Source organism: Monopterus albus, unplaced genomic scaffold (assembly GCF_001952655.1).
Source record: "Monopterus albus unplaced genomic scaffold, M_albus_1.0 scaffold41.1, whole genome shotgun sequence".
Lineage (NCBI taxonomy): Eukaryota > Metazoa > Chordata > Actinopteri > Synbranchiformes > Synbranchidae > Monopterus > Monopterus albus.
In genome coordinates, this window is record NW_018127921.1 from 1,321,489 (window position 1) to 1,339,975 (window position 18,487).

At 40.9% G+C, this 18,487-nt stretch overlaps 1 protein-coding gene across 3 annotated transcripts in view; it reads right to left on the reverse strand.

The window, feature by feature from the left end:
• Nucleotides 1-18,487, reverse strand: part of snd1 (staphylococcal nuclease and tudor domain containing 1) — a 202,697-nt gene that overhangs the window by 156,203 nt on the left and 28,007 nt on the right. For all 3 annotated transcript variants that reach the window (XM_020599455.1, XM_020599456.1, XM_020599457.1), the window contains exons 10-11: nucleotides 18,067-18,171; nucleotides 8,922-9,023 (exon numbers count right to left, since the gene is read on the reverse strand). In XM_020599455.1, coding sequence (XP_020455111.1) covers nucleotides 8,922-9,023; nucleotides 18,067-18,171 — 207 coding nt within the window. The remainder of the gene's footprint in view (nucleotides 1-8,921; nucleotides 9,024-18,066; nucleotides 18,172-18,487) is intronic.

The window sequence follows — 18,487 nt, forward strand, 5'->3', positions numbered from 1 at the left end:
CGCCTTCCTAGGGAGGTGTTCCGGGCATGTCCCACCGGGAGGAGGCCCCGGGGAAGACCCAGGACACGCTGGAGGGACTATGTCTCTTAGCTGGCCTGGGAACACCTCAGCATTCCCCTGGAGGAGCTGGAGGAAGTGTCTGGAGAGAGGGAAGTCTGGGCATCTTTGCTTAGACTGCTGCCCCCGCGACCCGTTCCCGGATAAGCGGAAGAAAATGGATGGATGGATGGATGGATGGGTTTTGGTACCAAATAAGTTCTATTTTTCTATTGTATTCTATCAAATACTTATTTCATGCAATAAAATGGAAATAAATTATTTAAAAATCTAAGAATGGGTTTTTCTGGAATTTTTTTGTAGATTCTGTCTCTTACAGTTGAGGTGTCCCTACAATAAAAATTACAGATCTGTCCGTTCTTTGTAAGTGGGAAAACTTGAAAAATCAGCAGTGTATCAAATACTTATTTGCCCCACTGTATATTAGAGGAGTTCCAGGCCCATTCTCCACAGGCCATCTAACAGATCTCCTGACAAGACAAAGCTATCTATAAGAATCCCCCAGAGGCATGCGAGTCAGAGAGGAAGAGGCAGGGGTTGAGCTAGGGGGGGACCAGGACAGCAGGAGAAGTGCTAGACTAAATGTTTTTGTTCTGCTGAGGTGACAAGCAGCGTGTTTACTCTGCCAAAAAAATCATGTTTGTAAAATATATGTATGTATAATGAGAGTTTGTGTGAAAAATGAAACACTCAGTGATGTGTGATATCTGTTGGCGTTTCTGTATAAGAGTATACAGAAATGCTCATAACATGAGCGTTTGTGTGTTTATACTCTCCACATGAGACCAAAGAAAGTTGTACATGTATGCAAAAGTTATTTAAGCAATATAAAGCAAGACAAATACTCTGCTTGCAAAAACAAGTTTCATTTGAGGCAAAGGTGCCAGTAATCACAGCCCTGCAAGGGCTCTGCATGAGTGGTTTTCAAACAGGAACAGAGTGCAAGGCTGCTTACACTGTTAAAGTGTAGGAGGTTTTAGGCCTGAAACTGAAATAAGCACCTGTCACCTACACATTTTCATTTCAACCAGCTTCCACAAGTGAGTTCTTTTCTGCAATATTTTACTCTGAACTGCCAACAAATGAAAGTAGAAAAGAGATTATTGGTGCAAACCGCTCTGTAATCAAACAGTGCATTCAACACTGTTAGGGTTCTCTGGGTATATAACCACAGTTCATCGGGTGCAGGTAAAGAATGCTACACCTAGCCAGTTCAAAAAGGACATTAGACATGTATTCATACAGGTGTTGCAGCAGCCTCACACTGCAGCAGGGACAACAGCCAGTCACAAGCTAAATTTGGGATTGAACAAAAAAGACCTGGACATCTTTAAGCAATGAGGGGGCAAATAAAGATAAGAAACAGGATGTGATAATGGCAAGAGGGAAAGTGAAGTAAGAAAGTGTGGTAACACAAACGTTTGTGTGTGAGCAAGGTGCTTTAGTTGCTGATGTGTTTTAGCAGGTTGTAGTCACAGCTGGATATCATTTAATGAAGTGAGCTATGCTGGGAGGAAAAAACCTCAGACTGGGACAGGGCAATACAGACAGGAAGAGAAGCAAGTGGAGGCGGCAAAAGAAGAAGCCCCATCTGGATTTTCAATCATGAGACCTGGTGACACATCTGCTCTGCTGCACACACCTCAAGCCCCCCCAAAAGTAGTCTCACTCTCACAAATAGACACCACATCAAATGTCACATTACACACATAACATTCTCAGTACGCGGACACACACAGGCACACCAAAAAGAGGGGAAACCGGTGCCAACAGTACTACACAAGCAGCTGCATAACAGGATCCACTTCGAGCACACAGGATTATTCGAATGTGCTCAACCCTGATAAGTGGCTTAATGCAACATTTCCATAGGACTTTTATTTTCTGCTGAGGCTGAGACTCATGCACACAAGAAGCACTACTTATAAAGTTAGCCAAATCAAGCTTTTCAGGATTATGTCACCATGCAAGTGCTGCCATTTCAACAGGGGTGGGGATATCTGAGACTGGGGGACAGACAGATGTAGAGTGACAGAGGTAAAAAAAAAAAAAAAAAAAAAAAGAAAGGCCCTGAGGTGCATATTTAGCCTGCCTTAAAGGAATGATTCACAAGAGTTTTTTGGCAAAAGGTAAAATGAATTATTTATTGATAGTGATAGTGATATATATCCCTAAACGCCGCCTTAAGTCAAAATAAGCAAATATACTGTAACTATCACTTTAATTTCTACAAGTAGTAATTAACTTTGGTGGTTCTAATATCTAACATAAGTCTTGTAATCACTGGGAAACTCAAAAGTTCTGTCAACATGAAATCATTTAAGGATGTTTGGTTGTTTGAGTAGATGTTGTGAACCGGACAAGATTTCATCAAAGCCTGTAGCTGTGAAGTCCTGTTAAAGACCAGAGCAGGTGTTGCACCAGTTCCACTCAGCTGTCAGAGATTCCACTGGGCCAAAAAAAGAAAAGGTAGCCTTTTGAACATGGATATTAGCTATGCTTTACAAAAGATCAGAAGCACCATGCTCTCCTTAGAGATGGGAAATAGGGGGTTTAATAGAAAAAAGCATTTAATGTAGCTTTATTCTCCTAAAGCAGAGCGCTTGCATGAGAGCTTTGAGTTTTAGCTCAGCAGACAGACACTCAGTTAGTGCTTAGTCACGTCCAACACAGTGTAGTTGAGGGAAAATCTGTGATTACAAAATTCATGCAATGTATTGCACTCTTGCGCACTTCTTGAACTTTAGAAGAGAATGCTGTCAACAGCAATGGCCATAGGTCAATCTGATAATCAGTCTTGTGATTTGTTAAATGTTTGAGCTAAATAATGCAAAGATGCACCTTTTGTGATCCAACAGTAGATCTGCAGTCATATCCTTATAAGGGTTTCAGGTTCTCCTTCCATTTTACCATGGGGAATCTGAGACTTTGAAATCCCCCAGGTCAAGCCCCAGTTACACCCCATTTTCAGGAAAAATCTCAGTCTTGGTTTGTGTCAGACTGAAGGGGTAAAAGATAAAAGCAGAACTCTCTGGAGCAGAATTTCGAGGAAAGCAGTCTTAGAGTCTTCCACTAATGCCTACTGCTCCGAATCTGTCTCTATAGAGAGCTTAGTGTTCAGAGACAGGATGACAGTAAGTGGGACGACTAAACTCCTCTCCTTGTTGGAGTGCAGCATGCATCTGTACAGCTGTGCATCCACCTATATCCAACTTTAAAATTCAAGCAGGCTAAGGTAGCACAGATTAACATTTAACCCATGAGGATCAAATATTGTGCTCACAAATAAACATTTATCCTTTGGTCATTTCATCCAAACCTCTTCTTTTTTTTTTGTTACCAAGGCAGCAGATGAGTGATGCAAGTGTCTTCAAATATCTCTCATTTATTTTTTTGATCTTTGCTATTTTATATTTTTTATTTTTTATTTTTAAAAAGGACAATAAGTGGTGACAGAGGATTTAATTCAACGCTTCAGCCTCATGTCTTAGCAACAATAAAGGAATGGGAGGGAAACAATGTTCCAGAACTCTTCCAGTATTGATTTTTACTGAGCGAGAAGGTAGGAGGCTGTACTGCTGGCAAATGGGCAAGAGCTCTACGCTTAAACCTAACTCAATTCAAAGAGCCTATAAGCACACCCTTGGGAGACCCAACTTCAATACTAATCAAATATAGAGGAATACAGTGGTGTATATTGGTTTGTGTCTTATATATATTGTGGACCTCACTAACTTCTGTAAACAAATAAAAAAAAGAGAAAAAGAAATAATCTTACATAAATAAAAATCAGTATGTAGTTACTGTTTCCCAAAAGTAAACCAACATTCAGAAACCAGTTGGCAGAATAAAAGTACACCCAGTAGTTCAGTAACATGCTCAACTGCATTTAGCAAAAATAACTTAAAGTAAACATTTTCCGTAGAGGTTTATCAGTCTTTCACAATGTTTTGGAGAAATGCTGGCCCACTCTTTTATACATCACCACTTCAGTTCACTGATGTCGGAGAGCACTCATTTATGCACAGCTCTCTTAAGATGTTGCTACAGCATCTCAGTGGGGTAAGGATTTTTTTTTGTTTTGTTTTTGTTTTTAGTTTTTTTTTTTACAGGCTTGGAATTGTTGTCCTGTTGCATGATTCAAATTCGGTCCAGCTTATGGACATATGCGCTCACGACTGTCTCAAGAACGGAGTTCACTGTTACCTTAGTGACTGCCCAAACCATCACCCCTCTACCGCTGTGCTTGACAGTTGGTGTGAGATGTTAATGGTGATATGCTGTGTTTGGTTTCCACCAAATATGATGCTGTGCATGAAGACCACATAACTCATCAGTCTGAAGGACATTGTTCTACAACTGCTGTGGTTTGTTCAGACACAGTTTTGAAAACCTAAGTCCTGCTGCCATATTGGTTTCGGAAAAAAGGGGCTTTTTTAGATGCCTTTTCGTGAAACCCATATTTGTTCAGTCTCATTATAATTGTGCTGTCATGAACATAAACATTTAATGTACTTACAGAGCCCTGCAGGTCATGTGACGTAGCTCGTGGGTTTTACTTTACATCTCCGACCATGAAACGATCTGACCTTGGACTGAATTTGCTGGGACACCCACTCCTGGGAAGGATGCCAGCTATCTTGTAGACTTTCTATTTGTAAACAATCTTTCTCACTATAGAATCTCAAATTGTTTGGAGACTGCCTTGTGATCCTTCCCAGACTGATGAGCAGAGATAATTGCTTCTCTGAGGTCATGGCAGATGTCCTTTTTTCTTGGCATGATGTTGATACACACCTCAGTGCTCCAGAACACCAAAAGTTTATATGTTGTCACACTTCTTAATGACCAATCCTGTGCATTTGAGTAGTAATACCTGGCTGCCGATTACTCTCTTAATGATCGTGGAAGTAAGTACTTTTATTTTGCCACCTGGTTTCGGAATGTTGGCTTACTTTTGGAAAACCATGTAATGAAATCTGTTGTATTTTTGTCGCCACCTGAGGTTATTTTTTTGTTTATGGAAGTTGGTAAAGTCCACATAATTGTTTTTTTAATTAGTCACTGATAAATAAAAGCACTGAACTGAAAGAGGGTTTACTTTCTTTTTATCATGTTGTATTCATAGATATAAATGGTAAATGGTTAAATGGTCTTATACTTTCATAGCGCCTCTCTGTGCTTTTACAGCACACTCAAAGCGCTTTCACATTATTCGGCCATTCACCCATTCGCACTCCCAAGCACTCACGCATTCACACACCGGTGACATCACCGGGAGCAACTGGGGGTTCAGTGTCTTGCTCAAGGACACTTTGACATGTTGACTGGACAAGCCGGGAATCGAACCGCTAATCCTCCGGTTAGGAAACGACCCGCTCTACCTCCTGAGCCACAGCCGCCCCCGATATACATATAGCTTAATGACCAAGAACGGAAGTGTGAAGCCAGATCCAGGCAAATTTGAAGAAAATGATAAAAAAAAGAAAAAGACTGCTCTTTGAAGGTTTGTTGTTCACATATTAAACACTGATTAGGTGGTAAGGGCTGCATGTACATTCACACCACACACACATTTGTACAAACAGACCCCAGATGACCATCACATGCCACTTCAGCAATCAAATCTTTCAACGTCATACACTGCACCCGCCTGCACTCAGACCAATCCATGTGTGACTGGATCATCAAGGAGGCATTTTAATGTAGGCACTAAACAGGGCCACTGAAGCATTGTAGTGAAAACATACTCTTACCACAGTTAAGACACTAACTCCTTTTGACACACACAGACAATCACGCATATTTTCCTGAACAATAAATGCTACAAACAGTAATTTGCCTCGGGCTCATAAACATTTTAGCTGAGTTGACTCTTAAAACAACCCAGAGTCCAAGCAAGTAATGTTTTGTAATCAAACTGGGTATAAAAACAGCACAGACTGATCTGGAGTATATTGCCATATGTATTGAATGATTTTATTCCATTATTATTATTATTATTTCGCTTTCTTCGGGCAGCATGCCATTGGTGCTAGCACGACAAAACAGCTACTAGTCCCAGGAGACCATGGTATGGATTTACTTGTGGAAATACAGGAATGTTTCAGGCTCTAAATGTCCATATATATTATGATCTCACCTAAATGCATGTGCTCACACCACATACACAAAACACTTGCAACTGTGTTTTAACGCATGCATGGAATTCTAAAAAGGGTCCAACATGGTACCTTTTACACTCACCATATAGACCGATATGAGGCATGGTATAATAAATCTGAACCACACACACACACACACACACACGTTACACTCACTCTCATTATCCCCAAAGACAAACACAACAAATAAACAGCAGAATCATTATTCTTGCTTCACTTGTCAAATGTCAGCTTACGGCTGAAATTTCGGTCATTAAAAAAACATTAATGAGGATGATTAAAGTGACTGTGATGAAAGGCTGGGAAAGGGATATGAATCTCACTTCTGTACTGAATGCCAAAAGGAACTCTTGGCTTTGAGTGGGTGCATGTTTTTGTGTTCATCAGGTTTTACCGCAAATGTTTTGTTAACACCATACACTTATTAAAGTGTGGACGATGGGAATGTTTTTCCATCTGTTGTCTGTGTGCTGTGGTTTAGACCCCTGAAATCTGTACATTTGTTGCGTACATTTGTAGCCCAACAGAAACAGGCTGATAAAAAGACAGAGAAACAATTTGTAGAGGTCTAAGCTCCAAAACCTGATACTTGGGAGACAGCTACAAAACAAAATTGAGTTTGAGATAACTTCAGACTAAGGAAGTCAATGTATAAATAGACTATTCTGACCTGAGTCCTCATTAATCTGCACATTCAACTGCATTTTCATGCAGATTTTTGCAAGAAAGACTCCAATCCTTTCCAGCATGGTTCCCATTATGATGTGGTGTCTGACGAGTGCTACGAGTTTGCTAAACAGAAAAACATAATCCAGCATTCAATTCAAGCAGTGAATAACAGCTCTGGGTGTGCCTATGAGCCACAGATGCCTGTCTTCCTTCCATTACTACCACTGGAGGAGGCAAAATCACCACTGTAAAGGCAATGACAACAGTGTAGGCATCATGTCACTGATGTACAGAAGACAAAACAATATCCCACTGCGCACGGTGAAACCATGATGTGAACGGCAATGTTTTGCTATGTTCATAAACTGGACAATACCTAAACTCTTTCAAACATTGTGTTTTATTCTCTCTCAGACTCAAAGCAAACCACAATTCATAGTTTTTCTATTCCGATCCAGCACAAAAAAGCAGATGTTCAAGCATCGGTGTGTGTCTCAAGTGCTCTCTAGCTAAGTGCTGGGTTCTCCTCAGGCAGATGTAAATCATAGAGGCTTCGCAGCTATGCTGAAACATCTGTGTTCTCCATCAGCAATGTGCTTTTTACGTTAAAGACAGAGGTACAAAGTGCATTCACTCAAGTACAATTCTGAGCTATAGTGTACATACTTCAATTGAGCATTTCAATTTTCTCTTACTTCACACTTTGACTTCACTACATTAGACACAAATTTGATAAATTTAGTTACTGGTTACTTTCCAGAATCAGATTAATACAACTAAATACAGAATAACCATAATACTTTATTGATCCTTGGTGAGAAATTCACCAGCAACCCAGCAGTAGGTAAAGCACTCCACATTTTAAGCATATAAAGTGGTTAACATTAGTTCCACCTTTACAGGGTGCAACATTAAATGTGATGTGATATGCAAAAAGCATCAATGATTATTATCCAATAATATGATGCACATTAAGGTCAAATGTGCCATTCTGCATAATGAGTGCTTTTACCTTTGGTAAATGAAGTATGTTTTGGTACTAATTATTCTGTACTTAAAGCTACAGTATGTAACTGTTTTCAAATATTTCTGTTGTAGAAATCTCCTCCAAAACCTGAATTAATGTGGAGAGGTGCTGCCAAAGCCTCCTGTGACCCAGTCTCATTTGAACAGCACTGGCAGCAGTGCAGATATTAGCCTCTAAAAGATTTTGAGCAGGATTGACCTCTCTAACCAATCACAGATTTTCAGTTAGTTCTGGATGATCACTAAGTTTTGCTACATTCTCATTTCTTGTACTTTCATAACGGCAAATATCTGAAGAGCTGGGCAGAGCGTGGCGGAGTGTGGGGAGTGTAGTAGAGCAGGGGGAGGGAGTGCTGGGTGGGGCAGAGTGGATTTATTTCGAGTTTCATGCTAGCGCTACCTTAAGGTACATACTATAGCTTTAAGTAACATTTTGAATGCAGGACTTTTACTTGTAACAGAGTAGTTTTACACCGTGGTATTGCTAGTTGTACTTAAGTAACAAACCCGAGTTCTTCTTCCACCAGTGGTTAAAAAATAAAACTTAATGTTGAGGCATCTTCCAAAGTGTGAAGGCCCTTTTTTGAATTTGTTGTACTCTTTCTGCAAACACCTGACTTGTCTCTTGAGCAGTCTCTTTTGAACAATAAATCACTGAGACTCCCAAGGTGTACAGACCCGGTAGATCAATAGACACAATAGGGGGAAATCAACATTGCTTGTTTAATGGGTGTATCTTGGCCAATACCAAGCCCAAGGGCATCTACCGGGAGTACTTGGTATTCACTCAGACAGGGATGGAAAAAGCTCTCTCACTCAGGGCTTCAAAAATGTGTGTTTGGCTAGCAGTAAGCGGTAGAAGAGTGTTGGAGCATGTGTAGTCACTGGGGGAATCTTGTTTAGAGCTGTTGTTTAACTAATTATAAGCTGATTAGGGGCAACCACATTGATTCACATTCTGATACACACACACACAGACCAGAAGAGAGATTGTAACATCCTTACCTTTTTACCAATGAGCTTCTTCCTCAGGAACTCACGGGCCTCGAACATGTAGGGGATGTCGTAGAGCGGACGGAAACGTTTGTCCCTGTCCTTGTTCTTCTCCTGAGTAAAGATGCAGGGGGAGAGGAGGAATAGTTTAGGGAGAAGGTTCAGGAAGAAAATGTGGGAAGGGAGAAGCCAAAATAGAAAGAAAGAAGATAAATTGTGAAAGAAGGGAATTATTTGCACTTGCACAATTTAACATGATACAGACCTCTGATAAATATGCATACGCAAAAAATAAATAAATAAATCTGTCCACCTCACACATACAGGCATTAACGGAGACGGCAGATTAGCACACAGTCTTCTTATTTGTTCCCCATCTCCCCTCTACTCCATGTGAAATATTTTAGTATTTAAGGCACGCATAGTCATGCACACCTTCCTTAAACACATATCTCTCGTGCTGTCAATACTGACACACTGCAGTTACCAAGGACACAGATGCAAACAGCCAAGGCAAGGACACTTTGTGTTAAACTGACGCATCAAAGCGAGCTGACACCATGTGCATACACGATGCATACAAAGATGCAGCCACATGCCACACATACACTCGTATAACTGCACACAAAAACTTCCTTCAATATGCTCACCCACTCTGACAGGAGCAGGCCACAAATAGAACCTATTTGCATTTTCAAAAGGAGGCTGAGATTTTGTGCTGCTCTAAATCCGAAGAGACAAACACATACACGCACAATGATAAGTGCCATTTTTTGCAGGAGTGGGATTAAAAAAAATTTTTTTTAAATACAGCCAATGACAATGATATAGTGGGAAAATAAATGACAGGCACTAAAAGGAGGAATAAGGCTCTGACTGACAATACCAGCATGCTCACAACCCCTGCTCCTCCCACACTTCTATGAACACCATCATTATCTATCATACAAACAGAAGTAACTCTCTTCCAAATGAACAGACAGGGCTGAATTCCTCTTCTCTCAAGTGGTTTGCATTTATTTTTAATGCCTCTCCAGTTGCTAACAGGTGTGGCACACAGCTGGCCAGATGGATGTGGAGAAAAGACACATGGGGAGCAAAGGGTGTGTGAGCATGTGCTTGTACATTTGAACATGTGCTTATAGCGCCACTAGGTCTTTAAGATAAATCTTGTGGGAGTGGTGTCATAAATCCTACACCAAGCAATATTTCAGTGACAGTAATTTTTCTTTCCAAAAAACTGTTGGACAGCCCGAACAAGTCTAAACATGACTGCTCAGAAGGCTCACTGTGCTGGCGTTGGTAAAAGAGCACCAAGAACAGCCAAATCTACCAGCCAGCAGAGTTTCTTTAACCCTGGCAGGAATGTAATAGCCTTTGAGTTTAATAACCATGTGATTATGCTTTTGGTTATGACCAGCCAAGAGACTGCAAATGACAATTAAATTTAAGATAACTCTGGTACAATACATCAAATGGCAACATTTATGTTTAATATTGTATGTGGTCCCTTACATATAAAATTTGGGGGGATTACTTTCTTTGTTTTCTTACTCCCTCTACTCTTTCACTAACAAAGTCAGTACAGCATAGAATCTCAGAGGTGAGGTAATCTCACACATGGCCAGTGGAAATCCGGCACCACTCAGCCAAGAGCCGATGTCCTCCATATTGTGTCAGCCGGTGCTTATTGTCAGGGTATTTTCATCCCTACCAAGTCAGTCACAGAAGGATGATGGGGCCTTTTAGGAGTACTACCAACCAGCAGTCCTTGATTTTGTGCATGACCAGTGGACTTAGCTGTCCACTGCTGGGGATAAGGGCAATTTTTACCAAGCTGGCACTGCTTGGGTGATGTCCTCTTTTGGAGCTAATTTTCTTAATCATTAAGACAATTCTCAGACACTGAACCATTGTGTTGGCATCCTGAGTTTTAACAGTATATTCATGGTAGTACTCAATTATGATGGCCCATAAGAATTCTGAAAACAGGATACAGTTACTTCAACAGGGTAAGTAAAAAAATGAACCTGAGAGAGGAAAGACAAAAGATGAAAAAAGAAAACTTTTCTAACTAATAAGCTGTTTCACGATGGAAAGGGAGCCATACCACTGAGGACTAAGAGTGTAAATGTCAGAACTCAATGCCAATTAGGCACAAGAAGTGGAAAAGTAGACAAGGAGAACAAAAGGTACTACACTCCTACAACTTTTAGAAGATCTATGGGGAATGGAGAGAGATGGAGTGAAAGACAGTGAGGTGAAAGAGTCAGACAAAAAAAATGAGACAATGAGAGGAAATGCTACAGCAAAAAAACACAAGCGGCCAGGAATAACACAGTGATGATCACATTTTTCAGACTGAGCCAAATGTCCAACTCCAATGTGACCCATTGGACAACATTAACCTCGTTTTAGCCGATAGTATTCTCATCACGATGATGGTGACTGGCTAAAAGAGGAGACTATGTTTAACACGCGGAGACCAGTAGTGGTTTTTAAAGGGCAGCCATCAAGAGTTTTAACATGACCTGGAATTACTGATGTCAACTGAGTGCAATAACTGCTCAGTATTGAACAATGGCCCTGGTTCACTTTGTGTTCCAACAAGAAAAGGGATCCACATCAGCTGCAGTGCTACTGAAAGCCAGATTAAATATCCCATGACAGTTAAGTGCAATTCAAACAGTTTGAAAATAAATGTGACCCTCCTGCCAATTAGACAAAACGTACAGAATGCTGTTACACATTGAGGAGTGTGTGAAAACGTCTGCCTCCAGACACAGATAAGCTGACATATTCATTATTAAATTACTCTCACAAGACAATCTCTGTGTAGATCACCCATTACAATGCAGTTGCAGGAAGGTTACAGAAAGAGGAGAGAGTCACTGCTGTCTCAACTGTGACCCAATAACAACAGTTTGCGCTCTCTACCCTGGGGGGGAGTTCTGTTCTATTTGGTGTAAATTTCCTTCATTCCAAATTACCCACTAAAGCTCAGGAATCAACTCTGACTATCGCAGAAGTATGACACTAGCTGGATTGTACAGTGTCGCAGCACTGCAGGGGCTTCAAATGTGAGGATGGTACTGCTGGAAGTGCTGGAAGGATAAAGTCATGACTCAGGAGCACATCATGCTTTGTGATGTTTGGCTGTGGTGTTGACGGCACATACAGTGTTAGGCCATAGCTTTGCATTAACTGACTGAACAGAGTGTGTTACTATAACCCATTCTTTGAGAGAAATACACTGCTCTGTGTCTCCCAGAGAGAGTGGACATTAGTTTTTGATTAACCACTGCACTGGGAGCCTTAGACAAACAGTCAACATTTACTATTGTATGCATAAGCACATTACTCAATTGTGCATGCATAAACATTAAATGGCTGCAGAGAGTTGGAGTGGAGAGAGGGAGACAGAACAAAGAGAGAAAGAAAGAGGGCACACACTTCCTAAAGCAAGTGCATGAAGAATATTGCTGGTTCAAGTACTCCAATACAAAATCCAATCACAATTACAGTATTATTACCCATACAGCAGAATACCAATAAGTCATTACTAAACTGACTTAAAGTGGTTGCAGAATAGACACAAGATCATAGATTTCAGAATAAAATTTCCTGTAGCACCATAAACCAAACAACAAGAGTAGATAAATTTACTTGGGCAGTTGCCTGTGTTTTAACTGTGTAGTCATCAATAAGGATGTCACACAAACAAATCTGCAATATTGCTAAACATACTGAATCTAAACATAAAGCCCCCATTAGTAAATGGTCTATATCAAAACACGTTCTGTTCTCAACAGATTACAGATGGAGTGTACTTGATGCTCTTGATAATACTGTAACCTACATCTCCCAAAAGTGGCAGATGTGATTTTCAAATGCAGCCCACTGAATAACTTCCACTTCTGCAGTGACACAAACACAAACAAGCCATGTCCTTGCTTTTTCAGCAGTGACAGTCAAATGGTGTAATGGAGCCAAAAAATATCCATCTAGTAGTGACCAGGGACACTGGCTACCAATCTGCCTCATTCAGGCCAATACTGTAAAAGGGAATCACAATTTGTGTGGCCCTCCTGCAAATCTGGGGTCAAAGCGGGTCATGCCAGTTAAAAAGCATGCTGAAAAGCCTAATAATGTGAAAGTAAACATGAGAGGACTGGAAGGTGGAGAGAGTTAGATGGATGGTTTATGGGAAGCAGGGGCAGACAGGACAGACAAAGACTACATCACCTAAAAAGTCAACACACAGAGGTGGACTGTAGATATGCTAAAGGAGTAGGCAGGGCTGGAATGACAGTGGGCTGACCTCTATGTGTTCCATCAGCACTATATTTAGCCCTACTTAAACCACATAAGCACAGAGAAACTTTACAATGCATGAAGACACACACACACACACACACACACACACACACACACACACACACACACACACACTGCATGCTCATAGTCACAGCAGCAAAAACAAACATCCAAACACAATAAGAGTGAGTAGGTGTAACAGTGAGTCACTGAGTAGTACAGACATCTCTCCCCACTAGTGTTCACGCTGGGCTTGTCCTGCTGCACGTGCACAAGGGAGAAAAAAAAGAAAAAGAGAGCAAAAATAGGGGGGAGAAAAAGCTGACTCCAACTCCCATGCTCAGAATAACTTGCATCTGAAGAACAGTAACACCGTAGCAGTAAAAAGAGGGGAGAGGAGTACAAGTGAGGAGGTTTATGTCCTATGTTTTGCAACAGCCACAGACCACTGGTCCACCAATCAGTCTGAGCATAGTTAATATAGTCAAAAGAAGAGAGGATTAAGAAGTGGCATTAGGACACTAAAAGAAACCAGAGTAGATGGGAGGAGGAGAAGAGGGGCTTGGTAGAAACTGTCACAGTTCATCAGTGCACTGGAACATTGCATCTGGCCTCGGTACCCCCTAACGCTACACACACCCACACACAAATGGCCTTGCTTGCAGAATTTATGGTCAAACCATGCACAGACACATTTAAACAGACAGAGATAATGACAACTGGCACACAAAAAATCTCTACAGACCTCTAGAGAACACAGATAGATATATAGATATTTGAACATTTCCTTAGAGGTTTACAGATAAGCTATGCATGCACATGCACACAACTGGAGCCTTTCTATATACACACATACAGAGCAAGCCTGTGTAATCTATGTTTGTGCACACATAGATGCCTATTTCCAAGATGTCTCCTATAGGGTAACCCTAACCAAGCAGGCCTGTGAGTGTGTGAGTGTAAGCTTGTGTCTGTCTCCTGCACTCTAAGTAAGAGGTCAGCTCACTCATGACATGTTAGCCAACGTGATGTCAGTGTGTGTAGCACTTCTGGTTGAAGGACACCTGCTGTGACCTCGCACTTGAACTAAAGGTAAGAATCATCCCTGCTGCTTACAGCCTCATGAAAATCAGATGTTTTGCATGCAATCGCTGCATATACCCTTCTTAGAAGTGCATCACCATGCTTTTTATTGAGGCAAGGTTGACCAAAAAAAAAAAAATCTACCCACAGCTTTTAGCAGTCTTTTCCCCCAAACAATTGGAAGCGCTACACAGTAAATTTGATTGGATTTCATAACAGTTCAAGCATCAGTGATGAAGGGAAAATTTAACTGATTACAAGCTCTAGAATAACTTCCAATATCGTGATGTGTGAACTACTATATTTGCACCTCTAAAGGAGTGTAGACAAGGCATGAAATTAAGTTCCCCTGTTCACCAAAGGTAACCTGCCTTATTTAGTGATCTGACTCCAGCCTAGCTGGAAAATTAAACTGGAAGTCAAAGTCTCAATTGCATGCACAGATATAAAAATGCATTTAGTTAGATATTAGAGACATTTTACTGTTTCTCTGTCAATTGCCTACATCCTATGTTACAGATTCATCATAGCCTCAGCACCACTCTGCATTGCTACCATAGCGACAACACTCCAAGCTGAGCCAACAGCATTACAGACAGGCACGCAGCTCTTTAGCTCAAAGACAGAAATAACTAGCTAACAAACAACACCAGCAGCAACACCACTGACAACTCTTACTAAAAACACAAGATGTAGCAACAGTTTTTATGTAACACCACCTCCAAAATAGACTGGTCTCCAGCCGACACAAGGCCCGTCCTGCTTATAGGAAGCGAGGACATATAAAATCATCTATATCTGACTAAAACATACCTTACTTTTGTTGGCAACATATAATTTCATTCCAGTAATGTGAAGTTCACTCTACTAGCACAGTAAGCCACTACCTAGGACAGACTGTGATCATTATCCAAAGCATACATGAGAAATCAGACACAAATAATACAACAATGTGCCAGTATAACACCAATACTATACACACAAGCCTTCATGTCCAGGCTCAGTCTCTTAGGTTCCCTATAACATACAACAGTGTAATGAAACACATAACACATACTGTTGGTGTTGGACAAGAACAGGAACACAAAATTTAATGCAAAGCAATGGAAGAGGCCTCAGTAGGGATGCACCGATACCAATATGGGGTCCGATACCACCCTCTAGCATTTGTACTCATACTTGTAAAAGTTGTCCGATACTACGCACCAATGCCACTTAACAGCTGCATTACATTAACCTCATGCTGGCTGAGCCGGTCGTTAGGTGGTTGAGAAGAAATTTCAGTGGATTGAGAATGTTTTAGGATAAGTGACAACAGCAAAAGTAGAGCTGACTGTGAGTTTTGCTTTTCTGCTCCATCTCTGACAGACACAGCGTGTCTATGAGTGCACACACATAGCAGGCAAGATGATGAGCTACAGTGGTTAGGGTTTTACTGCGACAACAATGCTCGATAAGTGCAATAAAACCCAACAGTAACAAAGAGGGTAATTAATCAAACACCTGTTGAACAAGACAAACAACAATACACAGAAATGTGACGTCTTCACTTGTGGTCAAACTGCCTAGTCCAGTTCACCCAATAAACCCATACGGTGTTCGTTATGCTGACTGTGGTGAATTGTTGAGAACAAGGGGAAAAATGTTGTTAAGAGTTTGATGAGCTCTGTGTATGAAAATGAGTTGAATTCTTGTGGACTTGGACACTGAGGCCAGCAGCTCCTCTACAACTGTGCATGTGTGTGTCTACCAGAGGACAGGATGAAGCCACAGACAGTAGCCAGTTTAAAGTAAGAACATGTACCCTCATTAAATTAAACATTTAAATTGCCGACTGTGGTATTATGCCATCCCCAACTTGCCATTCTGGATGGGTGTTGTGAAATAATTTCATCCTCACAGAGGGTTGCGCTCCTATAAAGGCTAAAAACCACTGTATTACAGTAAGTTATGCAGTAGACTGTGGCCCTTCAATAGGGCTGGTGGCAGTGCTGTGTTTATCACAAAGTTTTCAAATTTGCACAGCCTCCCATTATATTTTCTTTTATCCCAATCAGAAGTTGTCTGTTTTTTATGGCCAGTGTAATTTTTGTAGAGCAAACACTGCATTATTATTAAGTTGGTTGCTTTAACTTGTACTTGGTCTAAAAAAAAAAAAACAACTGGGTATCAGTGGATCCCTAGGCTTAAGAAAAAGAAAAGTAAAGTAAAGAAGTGATCCAAGACAGAAAAGGACCAGGCCATTAGTGTAAGGAGCAAATGCTGTGCAAAGCAAGGAACAAGAGAAAGGGCAAAAAGACAAAATGAAGAGATGTTTTTGCCCACAAGCGTATTACAATCACAGAGAGCTAAGGAGAGTAAATACACATGAAGGGCAACAGTACAGGTCAACATTCTGACCACAGCATGCACACCTGGAGGGAAAGTGAGTTAAGGGGAAGGAAGAGAATGAGAGGTCAGAAAGAAGGATGGAGGCAGACAGAGAAGCTAAACAGCATCTTAATGATGCATGCATGCATATAGATATCTAGGGCAAGACAGGGCTGACAATGAGGACAAGGGGCAAGAGAATAAAAACAACTAGACATAGCAAGAAAGATAAAGCAGTAAAAGCATAAAAATAAAAAAAAAGGTGAAAGGAGAATTTAAAAACCCAAAACAATCAAGAGAAAAAAATAAAAGGCTGACTTTTATAACCATTTCCAAAAGAGAAGCACAGCACACTCACTATTTCATACTTCTTTGAACAGGGAAAGGTGAGACATGACTTGCATATGAATGGACCTTATAGTAAACAGTGTGTTGACCAGAGGAATGGTTGTCAAACGTCTCACGACATGTTAAACAAAAAGAATAATCGAGTTCTCCCTCTGACAAAAAGAAAAATCGCTGTTGTGACACTAATTTTTCTGTTAATGAGTGCCATCTTCAGTCATCTTGAGCCCGTTATTTACAAAACAATGGCATGTTCAAAGACTCGGACAACAATGATAATTGGGAAATAAAAATTGATCATCTCAGAATAAGTAATAAAAGTTTCTGTACTGCAATAAACAGGGCTTCATTTCAACTAATACATTTCTTGAAAATCAGAGCGATGGGGAGAGAGGGAGGCAGTGACATCTACCTCAGTAAACTTCTGTGTCTGGGTTGTCACTGCATACACGCAGTTCTTTTTTCTGACACTGTGTCAATATATATATATATGCGTGTCCCTGTTGTCACTAGGTTCATGTGTGTGAGCAAGTATGTGTGCGTCTTCAGTCTCTGTAGAGAAAAGGGAGGGGGGGTAAAAAAAAAAAAAAAAAAAATCAATCTGCCTCACTCTGCAGTGCTGCAAAACACTGGGTGTGTGCAAGTATCTCGCTGTGTTTGCATGTGCACCAACTGCAGGGGTGCCACCAAGTGGTCAAAATCATTGCAACAGCTATTTAGACACAAAGGACAAATGGTAGAGGAGGGAGAAGGGGGCATGAGAATTAAACAGAGTGATGGAGAAACGGGCTAAAACGGGGAGCAGCAAAGAACCTATGTTTGACTACAACTTAATCCACTCTGTCAAGGATGCAGACAGCAGTGGCACAGACATCTCTGTGGAGCTTTAATTAATTGGCTGACTATGACAGCATTTGGTCACCTACTCTCTCTCACACACACACACACACACACACACACACACACACACACACGTATCCACTTATACGTGTACAGCTGCACACAGACAGACAAACAGGCAGATACACAGGTTTGTTTCTACCTCTCCTTCAATCCTTGGGGGGCGAATGCTGGACAGGTGGATGGTCTTGTATTCTCCAGAGTTGAGCTTGACCACCAAAGCATCAGCGTTGACCACCTGCATCACCTACAAAGAAAAAAGAAAGGAGTGGTTTGAATTAAATGCACAAAAAAAAGGTTGGGGAATGTGAGGAGAAAAACAAAGAACAAAAATAACAAGAAGCCCAATTAGAAATATACAGCCCTGCAGGATGGATGAATGCTGAAGCAAAACACTGGCTCAGGATTTTGTTGAGCAAGTGCAAAGACAAACTGAAAGAAAGATGGGAAGTGAAGGTGCAGGAAAAGGATAAATTGAGAGGAAGAGTTCTATTCAAAGCCTGAAACAGAGTGACAGTGCAGATCATGTGCTGTCACGAGCAGAAGGCACTTAAAGTGAGGTA